At 45.9% G+C, this 25,039-nt stretch overlaps 1 protein-coding gene across 3 annotated transcripts in view; it reads left to right on the forward strand.

Moving 5' to 3' along the window:
* LOC138283999 (dual oxidase 1-like) overlaps positions 1 to 25,039 on the forward strand; it is a 785,394-nt gene that overhangs the window by 716,787 nt on the left and 43,568 nt on the right. For all 3 annotated transcript variants that reach the window (XM_069222331.1, XM_069222330.1, XM_069222332.1), the window contains 2 exons: positions 16,098 to 16,225; positions 16,667 to 16,820. In XM_069222331.1, the coding sequence (XP_069078432.1) occupies positions 16,098 to 16,225; positions 16,667 to 16,820 (282 nt within the window). The remainder of the gene's footprint in view (positions 1 to 16,097; positions 16,226 to 16,666; positions 16,821 to 25,039) is intronic.

Consider the following 25,039-nt stretch of genomic DNA (forward strand, 5'->3'; position numbering starts at 1 on the left):
TGACCAGGTTCAGTTACCCAGAATCCTTTGCAAACCTCAAAATTTGGCTTAAAAAACAACATTTCCTCACATTTCGGTGACAGAAAGTTCTGGAATCTGAGAGGAGCCACGAATTTCCTTCCACTCAGCGTTCCCCCAAGTCTCCCGATAAAAATGATACCTCACTTGTGTGGATAGGCCTAGCGCCCGCGACACGGAATGCCCCAAAACACAACGTGGACACATCCCATTTTTTGACAGAAAACAGAGGTGTTTTTTGTAAAGTGCCTACCTGTAGATTTTGGCCTCTAGATCAGCCGGCACCTAGGGAAGCCTACCAAACCTGTGCATTTGTGAAAACTAGAGACCTAGGGGAATCCAGGATGGGGTGACTTGTGGGGCTCTGACCAGGTTCTGTTACCCAGAATCCTTTGCAAACCTCAAAATTTGGCTTAAAAAACACTTTTTCCTCACATTTCAGTGAAAGAAAGTTCTGGAATCTGAGAGGAGCCACAAATTTCCTTCCATCCAGCGTTTCCTTAAGTCTCTCGATAAAAATTATACCTCACTTGTGTGGGTAGGCCTAGCGCCCGCAACAGGAAATGCCCCAAAACACAGCATGGACACATCCCATTTTTTTACAGAAAACAGAGGTGTTTTTTGCAAAGTGCCTACCTGTAGATTTTGGCCTCTAGCTCAGCCGGCACCTAGAGAAACCTACCAAACCTGTACATTTTTAAAAACTAGAGTCCTAGGGGAATCCAAGATGGGGTGACTAGTGGGGCTCTGACCAGGTTCTGTTACCCAGAATCCTTTGCAAACCTCAAAATTTGCCTAAAAAAACACGTTTTCCTCACATTTCAGTGACAGAAAGTTCTGGAATCTGAGAGGAGCCACAAATTTCCTTCCACCCAGTGTTCCCCCAAGTCTCCCGATAAAAATTATACCTCACTTGTGTGAGTAGGCCTAGCGACCGCGACAGGAAATGCCCCAAAACACAACGTGGACACATCTCATTTTTTGACAGAAAACAGAGGTGTTTTTTGCAAAGTGCCTACCTGTACATTTTGGCCTCTAGCTCAGCCGGCACCTAGGGAAACCTACCAAACCTGTGCATTTTTGAAAACTAGAGACCTAGGGGAATCCAAGATGGGGTGACTTGTGGGGCTTTGACAGGGTTCTGTTACGCAGAATCCTTTGCAAACCTCAAAATTTGGCTAAAAAACACATTTTCCTCACATTTTGGTGACAGAAAGTTATGGAATCTGAGAGAAGCCATAAATGTCCTTCCACGCAGCGTTCCTCCAAGTCTCCCGATAAAAATGATACCTCACTTGTGTGGGTAGGCCTAGCGCCCACAACAGGAAATGCCCCAAAACACAACGTGGACACATCCCATTTTTTGACAGAAAACAGAGGTGTTTTTTACAAAGGGCCTACCTGTAGATTTTGGCCTCTAGCTCAGCCGACACCTAGGGCAACCTACCAAACCTGTGCATTTTTTTAAACTAGAGATCTAGGGGAATCCAAGATGGGGTGACTTGTGGGGCTCTGACCAGGTTCTGTTATCCAGAATCCTTTGCAAACCTAAAAATTTGGCTAAAAATACACATTTTCCTCACATTTCGGTGACAGAAAGTTCTGGAATCTGAGAGGAGCCACAAATTTCTTTCCACCCAGCGCTCCCCCAAGTCTCCTGATAAAAATGATACCTCACTTGTGTAGGTAGGCCTATCGCAGCGACAGGAAATGCCCCAAAACATAACGTGGACCCATCCCATTTTTTGACAGAAAACAGAGGTGTTTTTTGCAAAGTGCCTACCTGTAGATTTTGGCCTCTAGCTCAGCCGGCACCTAGGGAAACCCACCAAACATGTGCATGGTTGAAAACTAGAGACCTAGGGGAATCCAAGATGGGGTGACTTGTGGGGCTCTGACTAGGTTCTGTTACCCAGAATCCTTTGCAAACCTCAAAATCTGGCTAAAAAAACACATTTTCCTCACATTTCGGTGACAGAAAGTTCTGGAATCTGAGAGGAGCCACAAATTTCCTTCCACCCAGCATTCCCCCAAGTCTCCCGATAAAAATGATACCTCACTTGTGTGGGTAGTCCTAGCGTCCGCGACAGGAAATGCCCCAAAACACAACGTGGACACATCACATTTTTTGACAGAAAACAGAGGTGTTTTTTGCAAAGTCCCTACCTGTAGATTTTGGCTTCTAGCTCAGCCGGCACCTTGGGAAACCTACCAAACCTGTGCATTTGTGAAAACTAGAGACCTAGGGGAATCCAAGATGGGGTGACTTGTGGGGCTCTGACCAGGTTCTGTTATCCAGAATCCTTTGCAAACCTCAACATTTGGCTAAAAATACACATTTTCCTCACATTTCGGTGACAGAAAGTTCTGGAATCTGAGAGGAGCCACAAATTTCCTTCCATCCAGCGTTCCCCCATGTCTCCCGATAAAAATGATACCTCACTTGTGTGGGTAGGCCTAGCGCCCGCGACAGGAAATGCCCCAAAACACAACGTGGACACATCCCATTTTTTGACAGAAAACAGAGGTGTTTTTTGCAAAGTGCCTACCTGTAGATTTTGGCCTCTAGCTCAGCCGGCACTTAGGGAAACCTACCAAACCTGTGTATTTTTTAAAACTAGAGATCCAGGGGAATCCAAGATGGGGTGACTTGTGGGGCTCTGACCAGGTTCAGTTACCCAGAATCCTTGGCAAACCTCAAAATTTGGCTTAAAAAACAACATTTCCTCACATTTCGGTGACAGAAAGTTCTGGAATCTGAGAGGAGCCACAAATTTCCTTCCACTCAGCGTTCCCCCAAGTCTCCCGATAAAAATGATACCTCACTTGTGTGGGTAGGCCTAGCGCCCGCGACACGGAATGCCCCAAAACACAACGTGGACATATCCCATTTTTTGACAGAAAACAGAGGTGTTTTTTGTAAAGTGCCTACCTGTAGATTTTGGCCTCTAGCTCAGCCGGCACCTAGGGAAGCCTACCAAACCTGTGCATTTGTGAAAACTAGAGACCTAGGGGAATCCAGGATGGGGTGACTTGTGGGGCTCTGACCAGGTTCTGTTACCCAGAATCCTTTGCAAACCTCAAAATTTGGCTTAAAAAACACTTTTTCCTCACATTTCAGTGAAAGAAAGTTCTGGAATCTGAGAGGAGCCACAAATTTCCTTCCATCCAGCGTTTCCTTAAGTCTCTCGATAAAAATTATACCTCACTTGTGTGGGTAGGCCTAGCGCCCGCAACAGGAAATGCCCCAAAACACAGCATGGACACATCCCATTTTTTGACAGAAAACAGAGGTGTTTTTTGCAAAGTGCCTACCTGTAGATTTTGGCCTCTAGCTCAGCCGGCACCTAGAGAAACCTACCAAACCTGTACATTTTTAATAACTAGAGTCCTAGGGGAATCCAAGATGGGGTGACTAGTGGGGCTCTGACCAGGTTCTGTTACCCAGAATCCTTTGCAAACCTCAAAATTTGCCTAAAAAAACACGTTTTCCTCACATTTCAGTGACAGAAAGTTCTGGAATCTGAGAGGAGCCACAAATTTCCTTCCATCCAGCGTTCCCCCATGTCTCCCGATAAAAATGATACCTCACTTGTGTGGGTAGGCCTAGCGCCCGCGACAGGAAATGCCCCAAAACACAACGTGGACACATCCCATTTTTTGACAGAAAACAGAGGTGTTTTTTGCAAAGTGCCTACCTGTAGATTTTGGCCTCTAGCTCAGCCGGCACTTAGGGAAACCTACCAAACCTGTGTATTTTTTAAAACTAGAGATCCAGGGGAATCCAAGATGGGGTGACTTGTGGGGCTCTGACCAGGTTCAGTTACCCAGAATCCTTTGCAAACCTCAAAATTTGGCTTAAAAAACAACATTTCCTCACATTTCGGTGACAGAAAGTTCTGGAATCTGAGAGGAGCCACAAATTTCCTTCCACTCAGCGTTCCCCCAAGTCTCCCGATAAAAATGATACCTCACTTGTGTGGGTAGGCCTAGCGCCCGCGACACGGAATGCCCCAAAACACAACGTGGACACATCCCATTTTTTGACAGAAAACAGAGGTGTTTTTTGTAAAGTGCCTACCTGTAGATTTTGGCCTCTAGCTCAGCCGGCACCTAGGGAAGCCTACCAAACCTGTGCATTTGTGAAAACTAGAGACCTAGGGGAATCCAGGATGGGGTGACTTGTGGGGCTCTGACCAGGTTCTGTTACCCAGAATCCTTTGCAAACCTCAAAATTTGGCTTAAAAAACACTTTTTCCTCACATTTCAGTGAAAGAAAGTTCTGGAATCTGAGAGGAGCCACAAATTTCCTTCCATCCAGCGTTTCCTTAAGTCTCTCGATAAAAATTATACCTCACTTGTGTGGGTAGGCCTAGCGCCCGCAACAGGAAATGCCCCAAAACACAGCATGGACACATCCCATTTTTTGACAGAAAACAGAGGTGTTTTTTGCAAAGTGCCTACCTGTAGATTTTGGCCTCTAGCTCAGCCGGCACCTAGAGAAACCTACCAAACCTGTACATTTTTAAAAACTAGAGTCCTAGGGGAATCCAAGATGGGGTGACTAGTGGGGCTCTGACCAGGTTCTGTTACCCAGAATCCTTTGCAAACCTCAAAATTTGCCTAAAAAAACACATTTTCCTCACATTTCAGTGACAGAAAGTTCTGGAATCTGAGAGGAGCCACAAATTTCCTTCCACCCAGCGTTCCCCCAAGTCTCCCGATAAAAATTATACCTCACTTGTGTGAGTAGGCCTAGCGACCGCGACAGGAAATGCCCCAAAACACAACGTGGACACATCCCATTTTTTGACAGAAAACAGAGGTGTTTTTTGCAAAGTGCCTACCTGTACATTTTGGCCTCTAGCTCAGCCGGCACCTAGGGAAACCTACCAAACCTGTGCATTTTTGAAAACTAGAGACCTAGGGGAATCCAAGATGGGGTGACTTGTGGGGCTTTGACAGGGTTCTGTTACGCAGAATCCTTTGCAAACCTCAAAATTTGGCTAAAAAACACATTTTCCTCACATTTTGGTGACAGAAAGTTATGGAATCTGAGAGAAGCCATAAATGTCCTTCCACGCAGCGTTCCTCCAAGTCTCCCGATAAAAATGATACCTCACTTGTGTGGGTAGGCCTAGCGCCCACAACAGGAAATGCCCCAAAACACAACGTGGACACATCCCATTTTTTGACAGAAAACAGAGGTGTTTTTTACAAAGGGCCTACCTGTAGATTTTGGCCTCTAGCTCAGCCGACACCTAGGGCAACCTACCAAACCTGTGCATTTTTTTAAACTAGAGATCTAGGGGAATCCAAGATGGGGTGACTTGTGGGGCTCTGACCAGGTTCTGTTATCCAAAATCCTTTGCAAACCTAAAAAGTTGTCTAAAAATACACATTTTCCTCACATTTCGGTGACAGAAAGTTCTGGAATCTGAGAGGAGCCACAAATTTCTTTCCACCCAGCGCTCCCCCAAGTCTCCTGATAAAAATGATACCTCACTTGTGTAGGTAGGCCTATCGCAGCGACAGGAAATGCCCCAAAACATAACGTGGACCCATCCCATTTTTTGACAGAAAACAGAGGTGTTTTTTGCAAAGTGCCTACCTGTAGATTTTGGCCTCTAGCTCAGCCGGCACCTAGGGAAACCCACCAAACATGTGCATGGTTGAAAACTAGAGACCTAGGGGAATCCAAGATGGGGTGACTTGTGGGGCTCTGACCAGGTTCTGTTATCCAGAATCCTTTGCAAACCTCAACATTTGGCTAAAAATACACATTTTCCTCACATTTCGGTGACAGAATGTTCTGGAATCTGAGAGGAGCCACAAATTTCCTTCCATCCAGCGTTCCCCCATGTCTCCCGATAAAAATGATACCTCACTTGTGTGGGTAGGCCTAGCGCCCGCGACAGGAAATGCCCCAAAACACAACGTGGACACATCCCATTTTTTGACAGAAAACAGAGGTGTTTTTGCAAAGTGCCTACCTGTAGATTTTGGCCTCTAGCTCAGCCGGCACCTAGGGAAGCCTACCAAACCTGTGCATTTTTGAAAACTAGAGACCTAGGGGAATCCAGGATGGGGTGACTTGTGGGGCTCTGACCAGGTTCTGTTACCCAGAATCCTTTGCAAACCTCAAAATATGGCAAAAATAAACACATTTTCCTCACATTTCGGTGACAGAAAGTTCTGGAATCTGAGAGGAGCCACAAATTTCCTTCCACCCAGCGTTCCCCCAAGTCTCCTGATAAAAATTATACCTCACGTGTGTGAGTAGGCCTAGCGACCGCGACAGGAAATGCCCCAAAACACAACGTGGACACATCCCATTTTTTGACAGAAAACAGAGGTGTTTTTTGCAAAGTGCCTACCTGTACATTTTGGCCTCTAGCTCAGCCGGCACCTAGGGAAACCTACCAAACCTGTGCATTTTTGAAAACTAGAGACCTAGGGGAATCCAAGATGGGGTGACTTGTGGGGCTTTGACAGGGTTCTGTTACGCAGAATCCTTTGCAAACCTCAAAATTTGGCTAAAAAACACATTTTCCTCACATTTTGGTGACAGAAAGTTATGGAATCTGAGAGAAGCCATAAATGTCCTTCCACGCAGCATCCCTCCAAGTCTCCCGATAAAAATGATACCTCACTTGTGTGGGTAGGCCTAGCGCCCACAACAGGAAATGCCCCAAAACACAACCTGGACACATACCATTTTTTGACAGAAAACAGAGGTGTTTTTTACAAAGGGCCTACCTGTAGATTTTGGCCTCTAGCTCAGCCGACACCTAGGGCAACCTACCAAACCTGTGCATTTTTTTAAACTAGAGATCTAGGGGAATCCAAGATGGGGTGACTTGTGGGGCTCTGACCAGGTTCTGTTATCCAGAATCCTTGGCAAACCTAAAAATTTGGCTAAAAATACACATTTTCATCACATTTCGGTGACAGAAAGTTCTGGAATCTGAGAGGAGCCACAAATTTCTTTCCACCCAGCGCTCCCCCAAGTCTCCTGATAAAAATGATACCTCACTTGTGTAGGTAGGCCTATCGCAGCGACAGGAAATGCCCCAAAACATAACGTGGACCCATCCCATTTTTTGACAGAAAACAGAGGTGTTTTTTGCAAAGTGCCTACCTGTAGATTTTGGCCTCTAGCTCAGCCGGCACCTAGGGAAACCCACCAAACATGTGCATGGTTGAAAACTAGAGACCTAGGGGAATCCAAGATGGGGTGACTTGTGGGGCTCTGACTAGGTTCTGTTACCCAGAATCCTTTGCAAACCTCAAAATCTGGCTAAAAAAAACACATTTTCCTCACATTTCGGTGACAGAAAGTTCTGGAATCTGAGAGGAGCCACAAATTTCCTTCCACCCAGCATTCCCCCAAGTCTCCCGATAAAAATGATACCTCACTTGTGTGGGTAGGCCTAGCGTCCGCGACAGGAAATGCCCCAAAACACAACGTGGACACATCACATTTTTTGACAGAAAACAGAGGTGTTTTTTGCAAAGTCCCTACCTGTAGATTTTGGCTTCTAGCTCAGCCGGCACCTTGGGAAACCTACCAAACCTGTGCATTTGTGAAAACTAGAGACCTAGGGGAATCCAAGATGGGGTGACTTGTGGGGTTCTGACCAGGTTCTGTTATCCAGAATCCTTTGCAAACCTCAACATTTGGCTAAAAATACACATTTTCCTCACATTTCGGTGACAGAAAGTTCTGGAATCTGAGAGGAGCCACAAATTTCCTTCCATCCAGCGTTCCCCCATGTCTCCCGATAAAAATGATACCTCACTTGTGTGGGTAGGCCTAGCGCCCGCGACAGGAAATGCCCCAAAACACAACGTGGACACATCCCATTTTTTGACAGAAAACAGAGGTGTTTTTGCAAAGTGCCTACCTGTAGATTTTGGCCTCTAGCTCAGCCGGCACTTAGGGAAACCTACCAAACCTGTGTATTTTTTAAAACTAGAGATCCAGGGGAATCCAAGATGGGGTGACTTGTGGGGCTCTGACCAGGTTCAGTTACCCAGAATCCTTTGCAAACCTCAAAATTTGGCTTAAAAAACAACATTTCCTCACATTTCGGTGACAGAAAGTTCTGGAATCTGAGAGGAGCCACAAATTTCCTTCCACTCAGCGTTCCCCCAAGTCTCCCGATAAAAATGATACCTCACTTGTGTGGGTAGGCCTAGCACCCGCGACACGGAATGCCCCAAAACACAACGTGGACACATCCCATTTTTTGACAGAAAACAGAGGTGTTTTTTGTAAAGTGCCTACCTGTAGATTTTGGACTCTAGCTCAGCCGGCACCTAGGGAAGCCTACCAAACCTGTGCATTTTTGAAAACTAGAGACCTAGGGGAATCCAGGATGGGGTGACTTGTGGGGCTCTGACCAGGTTCTGTTACCCAGAATCCTTTGCAAACCTCAAAATATGGCAAAAATAAACACATTTTCCTCACATTTCGGTGACAGAAAGTTCTGGAATCTGAGAGGAGCCACAAATTTCCTTCCACCCAGCGTTCCCCCAAGTCTCCCGATAAAAATTATACCTCACTTGTGTGGGTGGGCCAGGTGCCTGCAACAGAATAAGGCCAAAAACTGGTAGAGATAGAGGGGATAGCACAGAGAGTTGAAAAGGACATATTCTTCTTTTATACATCTTTAGGCTGACTCTGCTTTGGGGACCCACACAAGTGAGGTGTCATTTTACTTTGGAGACTGAGGGGAACGCTGGGGAGTGGGAATTGTGTGCTGGAGCGGTGATCGTACAAACGAAAGTCAGGAAAATATGCTTTTTTAAGTACATTTTGAGGTTTGCAGAGGAGTCTGGTTAAGAAAATGTTGGGGGATCCACGCAAGCCACACCTTCCTGGACTCCTTGGGGAGTCTAGTTTTAAAAAATGTCCGGGTTTGGTAGGTTTCCCTAGATGAAGGCCGCACCCAGGACCAAAAACATAGGTGCCTCCTCCCCCCCAAACACAGGTAGTTTTGTATTATATAATTTTGATGTGTCCACATCTGCCTGTGATGTGCCAAACACTAAAATTGTGCAAAGAAACGCTCTTAGGTTATGTGAAAAAGACCCCTCACCCACCAACCTAGTTGGTGGCATGCTTCATCATTGGGGTCCCACCTGAGACACCTAGGGCCGTATTTATACTCCGTTTGCGCCGAATTTGCGTCGTTTTTTTCGACGCAAATTCGACGCTAAACTAACCCCAACTAACGCCATATTTATACTATGGCGTTAGAGGCGTATAGCGCCAAAGTTCCCGGAATGTGCGTCATTTTTTAGCGTGAACCCCTTCCTTGCGTTAATGATATGCAAGGGAGGCGTTCCCATCTAAAAAATGACTCCCAGGCCTTTACGTGGTATTTATACTCCCGGGCAAAAGAGACGCCCGGGAGTGGGCGTGGCTAAAAACGGCGCATTTGCGCCGCTTTTTAACGCCTGGGTCAGGCATGGCGTTAAGGGACAAGTGGGCTCAAAATGAGCCCAGAGTGCCCTCCCCTGCCCCCAGGGACCCCCCCTGCCACCCTTGCCCACCCCAGGAGGACACCCAAGGCTGGAGGGACCCACCCCAGGGACATTCAGGTAAGTTCAGGTAAGTATTTTTTTATTTTTTTTTTAATAATTTTTTTTGGCATAGGGGGGCCTGATTTGTGCCCCCCTACATGCCACTATGCCCAATGACCATGCCCAGGGGACAGAAGTCCCCTGGGCATGGCCATTGGGCAAGGGGGCATGACTCCTATCTTTACAATGATAGGAGTCATGTTGATGGGGGATGGGCGTTGAAAAAAAATGGCGCAAGTCGGGTTACGACGATTTTTTCGACGTAACCTGACTTGCCCCATTTTAAGACGCCCATGCGCCATTTTCCCCCTACGCCGGCGCTGCCTGGTGTACGTGGTTTTTCTCGCGCACACCAGGCAGCGCCGGTCTGCTTGCGCCGGCTAACGCCATTCAATAAATACGGCGCCCACATGGCGCTTCAGAATGGCGTTAGCCGGCGCAAAACTTTTTGACGCTAAACTGCGTTAGCGCAGTTTAGCGTCAAAAAGTATAAATATGGGCCCTAGCGTGTCTCAAGTGTGCTGCGACGCCTGATTACAGCAGAGCAGGTTTTGTCATTTGTACCACACATACTGGTTGGATTTGGCACAAGGGTGAGTGATGGTTCAGTAGATCAAATTTTATTAACAAGAGATTTCACAAAAGTGAAATGCACTGGTAGTAACTGAAAGGCCAAAAAACTGAACCAATGACTCACAGCTCGTGAGCTGTAAAGCCACGACAAGGTACCAACCGCTTTACAGTCCATTCACACACCTTTCATACATGACATGCACAAGACCATTCACGCCACCAGCCACGGGCCCAGCACATTACAACACTCGCATCGACAGACAGCGCCAGTCATGGGCCCACCACTTTCATACGCCCACATGCCTGATACAGCAATCACACCAGCTGATGAGTGTGTGGACTGGCGTTTGGCTGGCACCGCTAGCCAAGCACCACCCCACCCATACCGCCAGCCAAGCGCCACCCCAAGCACACCTCCATGCCAAGCGCCACCCCAAGCACACCGCCAGCCAAGCGCCACCCCAAGCACACCGCCAGCCAAGCGCCACCCCACCCATACCACCAGCCAAGCGCCACCCCAAGCACACCGCCAGCCAAGCGCCACCCCACCCATACCGCCAGCCAAGCGCCACCCCAAGCCACCCCAAGCACACCGCCAGCCAAGCGCCACCCCAAGCACACTGCCAGCCAAGCGCCACCCCCCCATACCTCCAGCCAAGCGCCACCCCATGCACACCGCAAGCCAAGCGCCACCCCAAGCACACCGCCAGCCAAGCACCACCCCACCCATGCCGCCAGCCAAGCACCACCCCATGCACACCGCCAGCCAATACGCCACCCCACGCACACCGCCATCACTTTTATTTTGTTTATAAACAACAAAGAAACCACTAACTAATTATAAAATAAGTACAAAACTACAAACACAAAAGCTCTAACTAAATACATGACAGTATTGCCAACCGTGAAACCGAACATTTGAAAATATAAAATAGGCAGTTTACGCTCACGGTATTTCCCAAAAGTTTTTCCTTGTGTGGTAACTTCTAAAACAGCCGGGCGCACACAGCCCAGGCTTTGAAGGGCATTCGGGGCAGTACATCCGGCTCTCCCTCCGGATTGATCTCCGGGCACATACTCTACATTTCTTTGTGGGCAAGTCTTTTTTGGGAGTGGGAGGAATGTGATCTGGAAAGTGCCGATCTTTCAATCTAGCCACATCCTCCACCACTTCTACTCTAGGAACTCTTGCCTGTTCCAGCACAATAAGGCTTTCTATCACTGACTCCTGAAATTTAACAAATGTCATCCTTGACTCAGGTGAACAATTCTTGAACACAATAAAAGCATTAAAAGTTGACAAATGAAATAAATGTAGGGCCAACTTTTTATACCACATGTAAGACTTACGAAGAGCAGTGTAAGGTTCCAACCTCTGATCTACTCTATCAACACCACCCATGTGCATATTGTAGTCCAAAATGCACGCAGGTTTGCGCACTTCCGCAACCTGACCCCAAACAGTCACAGGGGAAGTACTCTCATCATGGATGGTAGATAGCATGTACACATCCCTCCTGCCTGAAAATTTCAGAGCTAGCAGCTCATTATTCCGCAAGGCACTGCACTGTCCCCTCTCAAGTTTTTTACAGACAAGCTCCCTTGGATAGCCTTTCCGGTTAGAACGGATTGTGCCACACGCAACAGTGTCCACTCTAAACAACTCCTTGAACAACTATACTCCAGTGTAGAAATTATCTACGTACAAATGGTGACCTTTGTTAAACAGTCGTCTACCAAGTTCCCACACAATTTTTTCGCTAACTCCAGAAGTGGCCGGACAACCAGGAGGGTCAATACTGGAATCCCTACCAGTGTAGACCTGGAAATTATACACATATCCTGCACTGCTTTCTGACAGCATATACAATTTAATCCCATACAGTGCCCTCTTACTAGGAATGTACTGCTTAAAAACTAAACGCCCCTTGAAAAGGACCAAAGACTCGTCCACACTTATCTCTTTGCCTGGAACATAGACCTCTGAAAACCGATCTACAAAATGATCAAGGACAGGCCTAATCTGAAAAAGATGATCACAATCAGGGTGATCTCGTGGCAAGGCTAAAGCATTGTCTACAAAATGCAGCATATGAAGAAGAAGAAGCAAATAGCGATTACGTGTCATAGTTGCAGGAAATATAGCTGTTGCCATCAAGGGACTAGTAGACCAATAAGAAGCCAGTGACGGCTTCCTGATCAACCCCATCAAAAAAAGTCAAACCTCAAATCTTTTTAATCTCTTCCAGATACATGGGAACCCACTGAGTAGCTCTAGACTGAGGCTTAAGTCTGGCAGCGTTGTCCCACAAATATTGCTCTGCATACAAATTAGTCTGCTCCACATTCTCTTCCAAAGATACATTGTCCATAAACAAGTGAAAGAAATGGACAGGCAAAAAGTTTTCTGTATTGACTCTACACTCTGGGAGACCAGTAAATGCAGGTAACTGTGGCTGCTCCATGTTTGGGGCAATCCAGGTGTCAGGTCTTCTATTGGGAAATCCTTCAGCCCCAGGCTGCTGCACTCTTGGTACATCAATGTCCTCCTCTACAACAGGCCCTTCATCTGCACTGAGAGTAGCTTACTCATCAGAAGAATACTCTCGGACAGAAAATTCACTGCCAGAATCTCTCACTTCCTCCTCTGCCTCAGATGCAGAGTCAGTCTCGTAATCATGGTCTGAAGACGACTCAAAGAGCATGCCAACAACCTGCTGAGCGGTCACTCTGCGGCTAGCCATGATCCTCACTAAAAACAAATGGATTGTCAACAACAACTAGCACTAAAATAAGTAATAAACAAAGTGTAGCTTTATCACAAAGATTTATGCATTAATAAACTATACCACTCACTTGCCTGAAAAAGCTACTCACCAGCAACTACTCTGCACAGACACAGCAATCACCAATGATATCCCACTAAAAAAGAAAAAAGAAAAAAGCTAATTAGACATATGACTTCACAAATATAATTGTGCTCAAATCTAAGGACAATTTCACACACAATACTGCATTTAGTACACCACCTACAAACATGTCATTCATACATGTCAACAATACTCCTCTGGAGTAAATTGCTTTCACTTACCTAAAACATGCAACTATGCAAACCACAGGACAACTACTGCCAAAACCGCAAGGATCCACAGCAAAAGAAGCAAAAGCTTTGAACTAGAACAAAAATAAGAAATAAACTGTTATAATCACAAATACAAATACTTTGCCAGTTGACAAACACCCCATCACCAAGAACTTAGAAATTGTCCCTGGTGCCTAAGTGGCTTCTGCCCCACTAGGAGGCAGATGGGTTAAAAAAAAAAAATAGGCTGATCTGCCTCCAAGGTGGGCAGAAATGGCCATCACTAACATGCCCCCATTGGGGGGCAACCCTTGCGAAAGGTGCCGCCGCCCCCCCACACAAAAAACACACACACAAACACACACAGGATCCCAGGTGCCTAAGTGGATTCTGCCCCCCTTGGGGGTAGATGGGCGTAAAGAAATTGGCCGATCTGCCCCCAATGAGGGCAGAAATGGCCAAAAGCTCTGTGCCCACTTTAGGGGGCAACCTTTGCCAAAGGGGGAAAACGGGGGGCACCCCCAGCACTAAACAAAAAAGGGGAACCAAAAAGAAAATCCCTCCCGTATTGGTGGTTTCTGCCCTCCTTGGGGGCAGATGGGCCTACAAAAATAGGCCCCTCTGCCCCCAAGGGGGACAGAGATAGCCAATATGAAATTTCCCCCCTTTGGGGGGGCGACCCTTGCCCAAGGGGTGCCCCAAACACACACACACCTTACAATCCCTGGAGCCTAGTGGGTTCCGACCCCCCCCCAGGGGCCAGATCAGCCAAGGGGGTGCCGAAACATAAAAAAATTATTGCCCCTGGGGCAGCGACCCTTGCCTAAGGGCTCGCTGCTCTAAAACAAAGAAAATAATTTCCCTGGTGTCTAGTGGTTTTCGTCCCCCCGGGGACAGATTGGCCCAAAAATTGGCCGATCTGCCCCCAGGGGGGGCCAAAATAAGAAAAAAATTACCCCCCAATGGGAGCGACTCTTGCCCAAGGGGTCGCTCCTGAAAATATATGCAAATATTGATATCCCTGGTGTCCAGTGCTTTTTCGGAACCCCTGGGGGCAGATCGCCCAAAAATTCGGCCGAAAAAGGAAAATAATGCCCCCCAATGGGAGCGACCCTTGCCCAAGGGGTCGCTCCCAATAACTATGAACAATAACGAACATCCCTGGTGTCTAGTGGTTTTTCTGCCCCCCAGGGGGGGCCGAAAAAGGAAAAAAATGCCCCCCAATGGGAGCGACCCTTGCACAAAGGGTCGCTCGCAATGAATATGCACAATAACGAACATCCCTGGTGTCTAGTGGTTTATCTGCCCGGGGGGGGGCCGAAAAAGGAAAAAAATGCCCTCCAATGGGAGCAACCCTTGCCCAAGGGGTCGCTCCCAATAAATCTGCACAATAACGAACATCCCTGGTGTCTAGTGGTTTTTCGCCCCCCCCCGAGTGGCAGATCGGCAGAAAAATCAGCAGATCTGCCCCCAGGGGGGGCCGAAAAAGGAAAAAAATGCCCCCAAATAGGAGCGACCCTTGCCCAAGGGGTCGCCCCTCCAAAAATCACTGCAAAAGGTAATCCCTGGTGCCTAGTGGGGATTCCTGCTCCAGGTTTGCGGGCCCCACCCGCGATCCTGGAGCAGGAATCCACTGAAAACAGGCACCGGGGGAAAGGAAAAACCCTTTCCTTCCCCCCGTGCCTGTTCCCCCCCAACCTCCAAAGAAGAAAGGACTCACCTTTTCCTTCCTTTCTTCTGGACACGCTGGAAGCAAATGGCTCCCAATAACTATGCACAATAACGAACATCCCTGGTGTCTAGTGGTTTTTCGGCCCCCCTGGGGGCAGATCGGCCGAAAAATCGGCCGATCTGCCCCCCAGGGGGGGCCGAAAAAGGAAAAAAATGCCCCCCAATGGGAGCGACCCTTGCACAAAGGGTCGCTCGCAATGAATATGCACAATAACGAACATCCCTGGTGTCTAGTGGTTTATCTGCCCGGGGGGGGGGCCGAAAAAGGAAAAAAATGCCCCCCAATGGGAGCAACCCTTGCCCAAGGGGTCGCTTCCAATAAATCTGCACAATAACGAACATCCCTGGTGTCTAGTGGTTTTTCGCCCCCCCCCCCAGTGGCAGATCGGCAGAAAAATCAGCAGATCTGCCCCCAGGGGGGGCCGAAAAAGGAAAAAAATGCCCCCAAATAGGAGCGACCCTTGCCCAAGGGGTCGCCCCTCCAAAAATCACTGCAAAAGGTAATCCCTGGTGCCTAGTGGGGATTCCTGCTCCAGGTTTGCGGGCCCCACCCGCGATCCTGGAGCAGGAATCCACTGAAAACAGGCACAGGGGGAAAGGAAAAACCCTTTCCTTCCCCCCCGTGCCTGTTCCCCCCCAACCCCCAAAGAAGAAAGGACTCACCTTTTCCTTCCTTTCTTCTGGACACGCTGGAAGAAAATGGCTTCCAGCGCGTCCCTCTGCAATATTTGATGATGTCGCGCGCTGTGCGCGCTGACGTCATCGGATTGCCGAGTGGGGGTCGTGGGTGGAAGGGGAAGGGCTTCCCCTTCCATCCACGACCGGGGGGGGGTGGGTGGTCAGCCCAAGGGGGGAGCGCTAGCGTTAGCGCTCCCCCCAGTTCCCGGGTGCAGGACGAGGTGATCTCGTCCAAGGCACCCGGTAACCGGTGCCTTGGACGAGATCACCTCGTCCAAGGCACCGTAGGGGTTAAATCCTTACTAAATAAAATGTGTGGCACTGCACCTGAACACATGTTAGTGGAAAGTGTCAATATTTGTTATTGACGTACGCCCACTGACCAGGCAAAAACAAAGTGACCTTTATTTTGTATCCACTCTAGGACTAACTGGAATCTTTCTGCTAGTCATCTTGGCTTTCATGTATGTCTTTGCTTCACACCACTTCCGGCGCATTAGCTTCCGTGGCTTCTGGATCACCCACCATTTCTACGTGTTGCTCTACATGTTGGTAAGTTGGTCCACAGAACCACAGTGTACTCACAATGACAAAGAATACTGTCTCTAATGTTTTAACAGGTGCATAAGGAATAGGGAGGTTAGATGGAAGATGTAATAGAAATAAGGTCATGCAACTTAAAAGATGAGTGTGTTCATCGCAAAACGAAACACGTGATAAATCTACTTATCCAAGGTGTATGGTAACCCGTTGCATTATGGGCTGTGTTTTCATTATACATTGCAGATGGTGAATAGATCATCACCAATTATAAAAGAATCTTATCTTAACCGTCAGCGATACTCTTTAAAAAAACAGGATTAGCCATGCAGCTTTTGTTTCAAATTGATTAGCTTTGTTTTCAGTTATAACTGTGGGACTTTTGATGGTCTCCAAAGAAGAAACATTTCTAACTTGACACAGGTACAGACTCTGTTTTTTTGTTTTTTACAGATCATGGTTCATGGTAGCTTTGCTTTGCTCCAGAAGCCCCAGTTTTATGTCTATTTTGCTATCCCTGCACTCATTTACGTAGGGGACAATCTGATCAGCCTCAGCCGGAAAAAGAAAGAGATCAGCGTGATCAAGGCAGAGCTCCTACCTTCAGGTATGGGTGAAACTACTTATCCTTCACACAAGGGGGACAATTTACTCTCTTACGTCAATGCGAAGAAAGGAGGGAGCACTATGTCATAGTGTGGAGCCACATTTTAGCAGGTGCAACCCCTGGCTTGCCATTTTTGCTACCCCTGGCACTACCTTTGCAACTCCTGGCCTATAGGCAGTGAATTCATGGCCAGGAGCACAGAGGCAGCAGGTCCTTATGGACGTCAGTTGGGACTGCAGTCTTTGTTTTCTGTCAATTTTTTATTACACTAGACATGAATAATGTTATTCAGTATAAGTGTAATAAAAATAGAGTACATTCAGCTTGAATATGACCTACAGGAGCTAAGGTAAGTAAAAATACTTCTTATTCTATGTTACGTGCGTGCATGCTTGCAGGTGAGAGTGTGTTTATGTGAGAGTGTATCTAAATGTGAATTTGTGTGTACGTGTGTGAGTGAAAGTGGAGGTCAAATGGTGTGTTATGTCACTTTTGCTGCCCCTGGCATTTCGGTGAATTGACGTTCCTTGAGGTGAGTATAACTGGAGAATTTCAGCTGTTTCTTTCATTTAAAACAGCATGGTTAACTGACATTTTTACATAACTATACAGTCCCTTTAACCTTTGTTCTTTTCAGTGAATTTCTAGGGTTTTCTAATGTAAACTAAGATATAATTTCAAATCCTAACTATAACCTCACTTTAACCTTTGTTTTGTTTTGCTTCAGTGAATTTATAGGGTTTTTTTGACGTAAAGTACTATTTTATTATGAAATGTAAAACCAACCCCACAGCATGTGCAGCGTGGGGTTGGCTGCAGGGCCTGCCTCCAACTACCTGTGAGAAAGCAACCAGCCACCATGCACGGCCTTCAGCAGTGTGCAGCATGGGGTTGCCCACACGTCCTGTCCTGCAGCCAGGCCCTGTGCTTAACCCCCGCAGGCAGCTACCACCCCGCTGTGCGCCCCACTCCACTTTTTGGGGGGGATTCCAGAAACCTGTGGATCCTCTGCAACATCCACAACATCCACCGCTAGGACATGTGGTGGGGATCTGTGAAGGCAATTTCTTTTTAAAAAGACAAGAAGCACAGGCTTCCGCCCTTCTTTTTTGAAACTCCATAGGGTGGCCCATGGATGATCAACTATTGTTTCTATTGGGGAGGGGACGCGTGGCCCACCTCCCCAGGCCATTTTCAGCACCAGGGACCCCATCCCCTGGGACCAAAAGCAGGACCCTGCAGTTATTTACATGAGCTTGGGGGGCACACTCTCCTTCCCAGGGTGATTTCAGCTCTAGGGACCCCATTCCCTGGGGCTCATGGTATTTTTTAAGGGGGGAGGCTGTGGGGCCCATCTCCCGGAAGCCTCTAAAGGCCCCCATCCCCAGAGTCGCTAATCTCCTTAAAAGGGAGGGGGTTGCACAGTCCCCCTCCTTGAGTCATTAATGACCCCGGGACCATATTCCCTAGGGCCGGCTCACATGCTATGCCCCGGGCGCCTACCCATGGGAGATAGCAGTCTCCCTGCCCGCACCAGCGTGGGCATGGAAACCTGTGTTTGGTCCCTCTTGGCAGGAGTATTTTTAAAACGTCTACCAAACGGTAGGAAACACCAAGTCTGCTCCTAGCAGGTGGGAGTTTTAAAAATGCTTCGCCAGCTGGGAGCAGAGTTTGATCTGCTTCCCTGCCTGCACTGATGTGGGAAGGGAACCAGATCACCAGATTGTTCCAGCACTGAGGGAGCAGCAGAAATAGATGCTCTATTTGGGTGGGAGCAACTCCATGGCCCATAACGAGGTTATGGTGGGTGCACTTGGTGGTGCCCGGGGTCGAATAAACCTTGAGGAGAGGGCAACAAAGCCCCTTCCCCTTTAATAAAAAAAGGCCATGGGGTGGGCTTCCCAGGGCCTAATTAGGCTGGAGGAGTGGGGCAAAGTGTCCCTCCTCCCCTTTTAATATTTATTTATGTCCCTGGGGCGTGGGACTCCAAGGCCATGATAGGCTTGGGGAGTGGGGGCAAGTGTCCCCTCCCCACTTTAAAATGAACCAAATCACCCTGGGTGTGTCTGTAGAGCCTAAAAAGCCTTGGGGATGGAGGGCACACAGCCCCCCCCTCGACTCGACTTTAATGAAAAATGGCCCCTAAGGAAGGGGTCCCCAGCTTCCAATAAAGCTCAGGCCTGATGAGGACTGGGGAAGGGGGCCACATTACATTAACCTTTGTATTATATAAATATATATATACTGAAAAAAACAAAGATTACATGGGCGTTATAGTTAGGAAATAGAATTAAAAAAATAGACATTTACTTAAACAAAACCAAAGGTTTCAGGGATGTTACAGTTAGGCTCACACTTTAAACATACCATAGAAATTCCCTCTTAGAGTTAGAATTATCTCAACTAACTATAACTTGTACCTAAGGTAACTATAACTCGGACCACGGCCATGCAGCCAGGTCCTGCGGCCAACCCCTATAACAACCCAACCCCACGCTGTGCATGGCCTTTGACTGTGTGCAGCAGGGTTTGGCTGCAGGCCTGGCCTGCAGCCATCCCCTACAGCCATACCCTATAACCACCCAAACCTGCGCTGCACATGGCCTTTGGCCATACGCAGCAGGTGTTGGCTGCAGGGCCTGGCCTGAGGGCAGATGCTGCAGCCAACCCCCTAACCACCCAATCCCACACTGCACACGGCCTTTGGCCGTGCACGGCGGGACTTGGCCACAGCCTGTCTCTCTGGGCGTTAAAATTGGTGTGACAGGGTGTATCTGGCTGTGAGTGTGCCTGTGAGAGTGTCTGGGTGTGAGAGTGGGTGCATCAGTGTCTTATTGGCTCTGTGAGTGGGTGTGTCAGTGTCTGTGTGCCTCTGTGAGTGGGTGTGTTAGCGCCTATGTCCTTATTTGGTTTCTTGTTTTTAATTTATAAGGAGACGCGTTAGAGGTTCGATGGACCTTTTTACTACGCTTAAAGTAAATCCCCACCATAGGTCTCAATTTCAATACCAATCAATAACAATATCCAATCGAATCAATAATCTGGGGAGTCAGTAATTTCCATGCACCATGACCCCTTTGGCCATGAATACCCACACCTTTATGTAAAAATTATAATGTTTATCTCCCTATATTAACAGTGCTAATATCACGTAACCTAATCTCAAAATCAGATGCTAAACATACAGAAACAATGCTGGTTGACCCAATCTCCGAAAGAATCTCAATTTAATCAAAGCATGCATGGTTATGCATTCTAGGATTACGATACAACTCAACAGCAAGAATAACTGCACAATAGAAACAGCAAAGAAAGGACATCAACTGTTGTTAATAATTAGCAAACATCTTCTGTGAGTCTCCTAGCTAACCTTCTCATTAGAGTGGCATGTTTGGGCTTCATGCTAAAAAAAATTGTCAACACAAATTTGAAAAAACATCTAGCTATGGCTCTATCAAAATTAGCGGTTGGTACCTAGAAACAAAGGACAAATTACATCTAGAACAATATAATTTCATTATACCTTGCCTCAGTATGGATCAGCAAGCTGCGACTATCTTTGTCAGTTGGACATCGGGTCAGTCGGCATTGGATTGTAGCAATAATGTTCAAGATAGAGTTCTCTAAGTAAAGGATCAAGAGCAAGAACACCTCATTGGTGAAGAAGGAAAACAGTAAAATCTCTCAAAGAATGGGGATACTTGGAATGGCACTTCTCAGCAAAAGATTAAGAAAAAGTGAGCTCTCCTTTCTCCGGACAGTCGGGCTAAGTTAAAATCATCCAGAACGCTTTCCACGTTGCCATTGGTCAAAGAACCGTACGTTTACATTTAGTCCAATGAAATAGAACTTCAAATCTAAGATATAACTAAACTGTCTTTCACATGTTGATGATTGACTCCTCTTCTCCTGTTCCCATTGTCGGACTCGTCAGGTAACAATTTTGTATCTCTCTGTCCTCCAGTCAGTGCATCCATTGTTTGCTCCTGGGAACATCGCTTTCAAACACACTAAACTCTACAATGTATTGATAGCTAATACAGCATTTTCTAGCAAGCAGTTTGCATAGGAAAGAAAATTGTTTACTAGTGTTTGGTCAACACAGTGGAATAATACAAGTATGTATTTCTCTAAAATCCATTTTGTGTGACTTATTTAAACAGTGCAACTCAACATGAGGCCAAAGACCTTGCTCACTTAAGGCCTAAAATTAAGAAAGAAAATAGATAATACGTAATCATTAATATAACATACTACTACATTAACCTAAACATGAGCACGACATTTCATATTAATAATAAATTTATAAGGGCACTTCGTGATAACTAGCGGCCACTCAAGTAGGCACATTTTCCAAGTTGTACATTGTTTTTTATATTAAGTCATTTTCTATGTAGATTTAGCATTCAGAATATAAGAATATTTATTATTAAAATTCAGCGTTAACAATCCCTCCTCTGATGATTAGATATGTCATCACACTTACAGCTTCCCACACAAATTGTTGCTTCGCTAAAATTTGTCCTCCCTATCCCTTTTAATTCTTCGTTCCCTTTTCAAATTTTCCCTGAACAATTTTTCCATTTTAATTTCTTCATTCCTCTGATCATTTTCAATTTAATCACATGATACAATTAACATATTCCCCATGCTCCAATTAAGCAACTTACAATAATCAAAAATCCCTTGTATTATTTTCAATATTATCCCTTTTCCTAGATTGTCAAGCCAATTTTCCATGGAAGCAAATCCTTTACCAACCTTTTCCCAAACTTCTGGTTCTTTCAGCTCTTTCAAATCAGCACTATCATTAGTTAGATTACTAATTAAGCTTCTAATGTCTTTACTATTCTCAGGGATATATTAACAACAATGCTTCAAGTTCAGCATTTTGCAAACTCTGCAATCCTTTGCTAAAAAATGTCTAATGCAAGGCAGTTCTGAAGTGTCATAGATCTTACCACAGCCATTTCCCTATCCATTAGGATCATGGCTCCTGAAAAATGTGTCAGCATGTTATCCACAATAGTAGACAACTTTTGAATGTTTATGGAATTTAGGACAACTCCTGCTGAAGGAATTATTGCTCCAAATATATCTCCAAATATACTAGAAGGAGACTCTGGGCCTGATTCTAACTTTGGAGGACGGTGTTAAACCGTCCCAAAAGTGGCGGATATACCACCTACCGTATTACGAGTTCCATAGGATATAATGGACTCGTAATACGGTAGGTGGTATATCCGCCACTTTTGGGACGGTTTAACACCGTCCTCCAAAGTTAGAATCAGGCCCTCTCTCTTTTGTCTAACGTGATGTAATGCAATCATATTCCGGTAACTTTTTCAAGTGCTCAAGTTGAAATATCTTTGGGAAAACTATTCCCAAGTAACATGTGCCATACCATCCTCTTGGAAGACAGTTATGTGCATTTGGTCCACAGGTGTAATAAACTCCAGGAATTGCCAGATCCTGTCCATTAAACATGAACGGCCATTTACTCTGAAACAAAAACAAATGTCTGCATTCACTCGTTCCCACAAACAATGTGTCAGTTCTAGATTTCGGCCTATATACACACAGCTTTCCTATGTGTTGCACATCTAAAGCTAACTTTTCTTGTGTCTTTATTTCACTAAATGCATAATCCTTTCTAAATGTCCTTTTCTATAAGCCCTTTTCTAACTTCTCTTTTAATGCTTTTCTCCTGTCATCTCTCTGGTCTAAGAAGCTCTTTTCTATGGGTGTAAGCAAGCATGTCAAGGTGTTGCAGTACGGGTATGAGGTGCCAAAGGTCTACCTAGGCTCAAAGAATCCTCTCACTAATCCTATAGTGTTCTCCTTAGTTACTCTACTGAGGTACTTAATTATAGGGGCAAACAAAAACACTACATCATAATTGGAATAGAAATACTGAATGTACTTCTGGTTATACAATCTCATTAGTAACAAACTACAACTCATCCCATAAGTGGAGGGCAAACTGTGATAAGTAACTCCATCCTCAACTGATGAAGGAATCTGCATGCAAACATAACAATCTCTTGCATCCATTGTCTCAACATACTCTATCAATAAGCAATAGAAAATGTTAGAACAAAGTTCTCCTTGGACATTATCTATGTGCAAATATTTCTCATCTAACCTAAACTTCTCTACTTCTTTGAGTGAAGTAGTTGTCTCTAAAGCTGAGGTATGGTTGGATTCATTCTTATCAAGAACAGTAATACCCACAATCAATACCAGGCACAATATCATGCACACAATCGCCAAACCAGTACCCATGTATTTACAGCACCTATTCTTCCTACCATGTTGGCTAAGGTTACTCATGATCTGTAATGAATCAGAAAGAAGAGGAAAAAAAATATAACTATGCAGCAAAAATACAAAATCAGGTTTAGCAGCTTATCAAAATCAGGTTATCAAAAGTATTTTCCGGTTGCTTTCAATTGTCTCGTTTCTTGCACTCTCTCAGTTCACAGTTCTCAACAGTTCAGTTCATTGGTTTCATTCAAGCGCCAAAATACTGACCTTGAATGTCCTGATCAAAACAAACAGAGAAAAATTCACTCTGCCAATCACTTGTTGTTGCATACGCCCTTTCAGGACCAGCGTACCTTCGATTCACAATCCTTTTTCTTTTCAATTTGCGATCTCCATTTAACTCTCCATCACTCAAATCTTCTCTCCTTGTCGTGTCTACTTCTTCCTCAATTGTTGTCACTGTAATTGCTTCTTTTCTCTTTGCTTATGACTTATGTGGCCACTTATCTCCTTTTAGTAGACCTTTCATCAATGCTCTTTTAAGTGTCAAATTTGTAATTTCTCTTTGCTCTGCTGGGTTTTTTCTTGATGGTCCTGCAACTTGTTCAGGAGAATCCAGACCACATTATCTTTGATCCGACTCAACTTCTTCCCCCTCAGGGTCTGTCGATTGCTCTGTTTGTCTCTCAAGACTGTCTGCTTCTAGGAGAGCCCTCCTCTGACTAGACTTTCCTGCTGCCTCAGTTTTGGTTGGCTCACTTTCACTTCAGATTCGTGGATGCACACATTTCTGCCATTCTTGATTTCAAAGTACCATTCATCTGTTCCACAAGTCCTGATGCTTCAGGACGGTAGCTACAGTGCAACGTCTGCTCAATGTTTAAAGCTGAACATAGTAATTTAATTACTTCATTATTAAAGTGGCTTCCTCCATCTGATTCTAAAGAGACCAGAAACACAAAACATGGTATTAGTTCTCCAAGCAGTAACTTTGCTACTGTAAGGCTGTAAGGCTGTCATTTCTTTGTGGTACGATAAGTTTCAATCCAATAGCTAAAGATGTAAACAATCACCAACATATATCTCAATCCTCCACACACAGGCATCTCAATAAAATCCATCTGCATTCTGCTGAATGGACCTCCTGCTCTTCCAATATAGCTCAAATTGACCACTGTCCCTTTGCCCACGTTCATTTGTTGACAAATGACGCAACAATGGCAAACTGCTTCGGCAACCTGTCTAAACTTTGCATTGATCCAATAATGTTTAAACACTTGAATAAACGCATTCCTCCCAACATGTGCTTGACCATGATAATATCTAGCCATTTGAGTCAGCAAACCATTTGGTAAGACTAATTGACCCTCTTCTGAAACCCATAGTTCATCCTCATGCTGGACACATTTCAATTTGACCCATGACTTTTTCTCTTCCCTTTCAACGTTATCCTGCAATGCTTTCAGTTCTTCCAAGGTATCTATAACATGTAATGCATAACTTGGGCACATCTCCTCTTCCTCAGGTAAGAATTCCCATTTATCCTTGAACGGTATACAGTTCAATGTGCAAACCCTTGTGACTTGAGCCGCATATCCATTTCCCATTGACACAAAATCAAAGCTTGTGAGTTCAGGTGTGCACTGCTTTTCAATCCCCATTCCCTGGAGCAGGGAGAGCTGCACACTCCCGCACATATTTTATCTATCGCCCCCGGGAGATGGTGGTCCCTGGGGCTGTGGGGCCTCCTCCATACAAATAAACAATTTTGCCCTGGGGAGGTGGTGGTCCCCGGGGTGCAGGAGGGCTGTGCGCCCCCGCACCTACAACATAAATCGCCCCGGGAAGGTGGTGGATCCTGGGGCTAATTTAAGCTCATGGAGGGGGGCCCATGCATTCCCTCCTCCTTTCTGATTTCCCTGGGTCCTGGCTCACCCAGGTGTCACATAAAA

Source organism: Pleurodeles waltl, chromosome 3_1 (genome assembly GCF_031143425.1).
Source record: "Pleurodeles waltl isolate 20211129_DDA chromosome 3_1, aPleWal1.hap1.20221129, whole genome shotgun sequence".
Classification (NCBI taxonomy): domain Eukaryota; kingdom Metazoa; phylum Chordata; class Amphibia; order Caudata; family Salamandridae; genus Pleurodeles; species Pleurodeles waltl.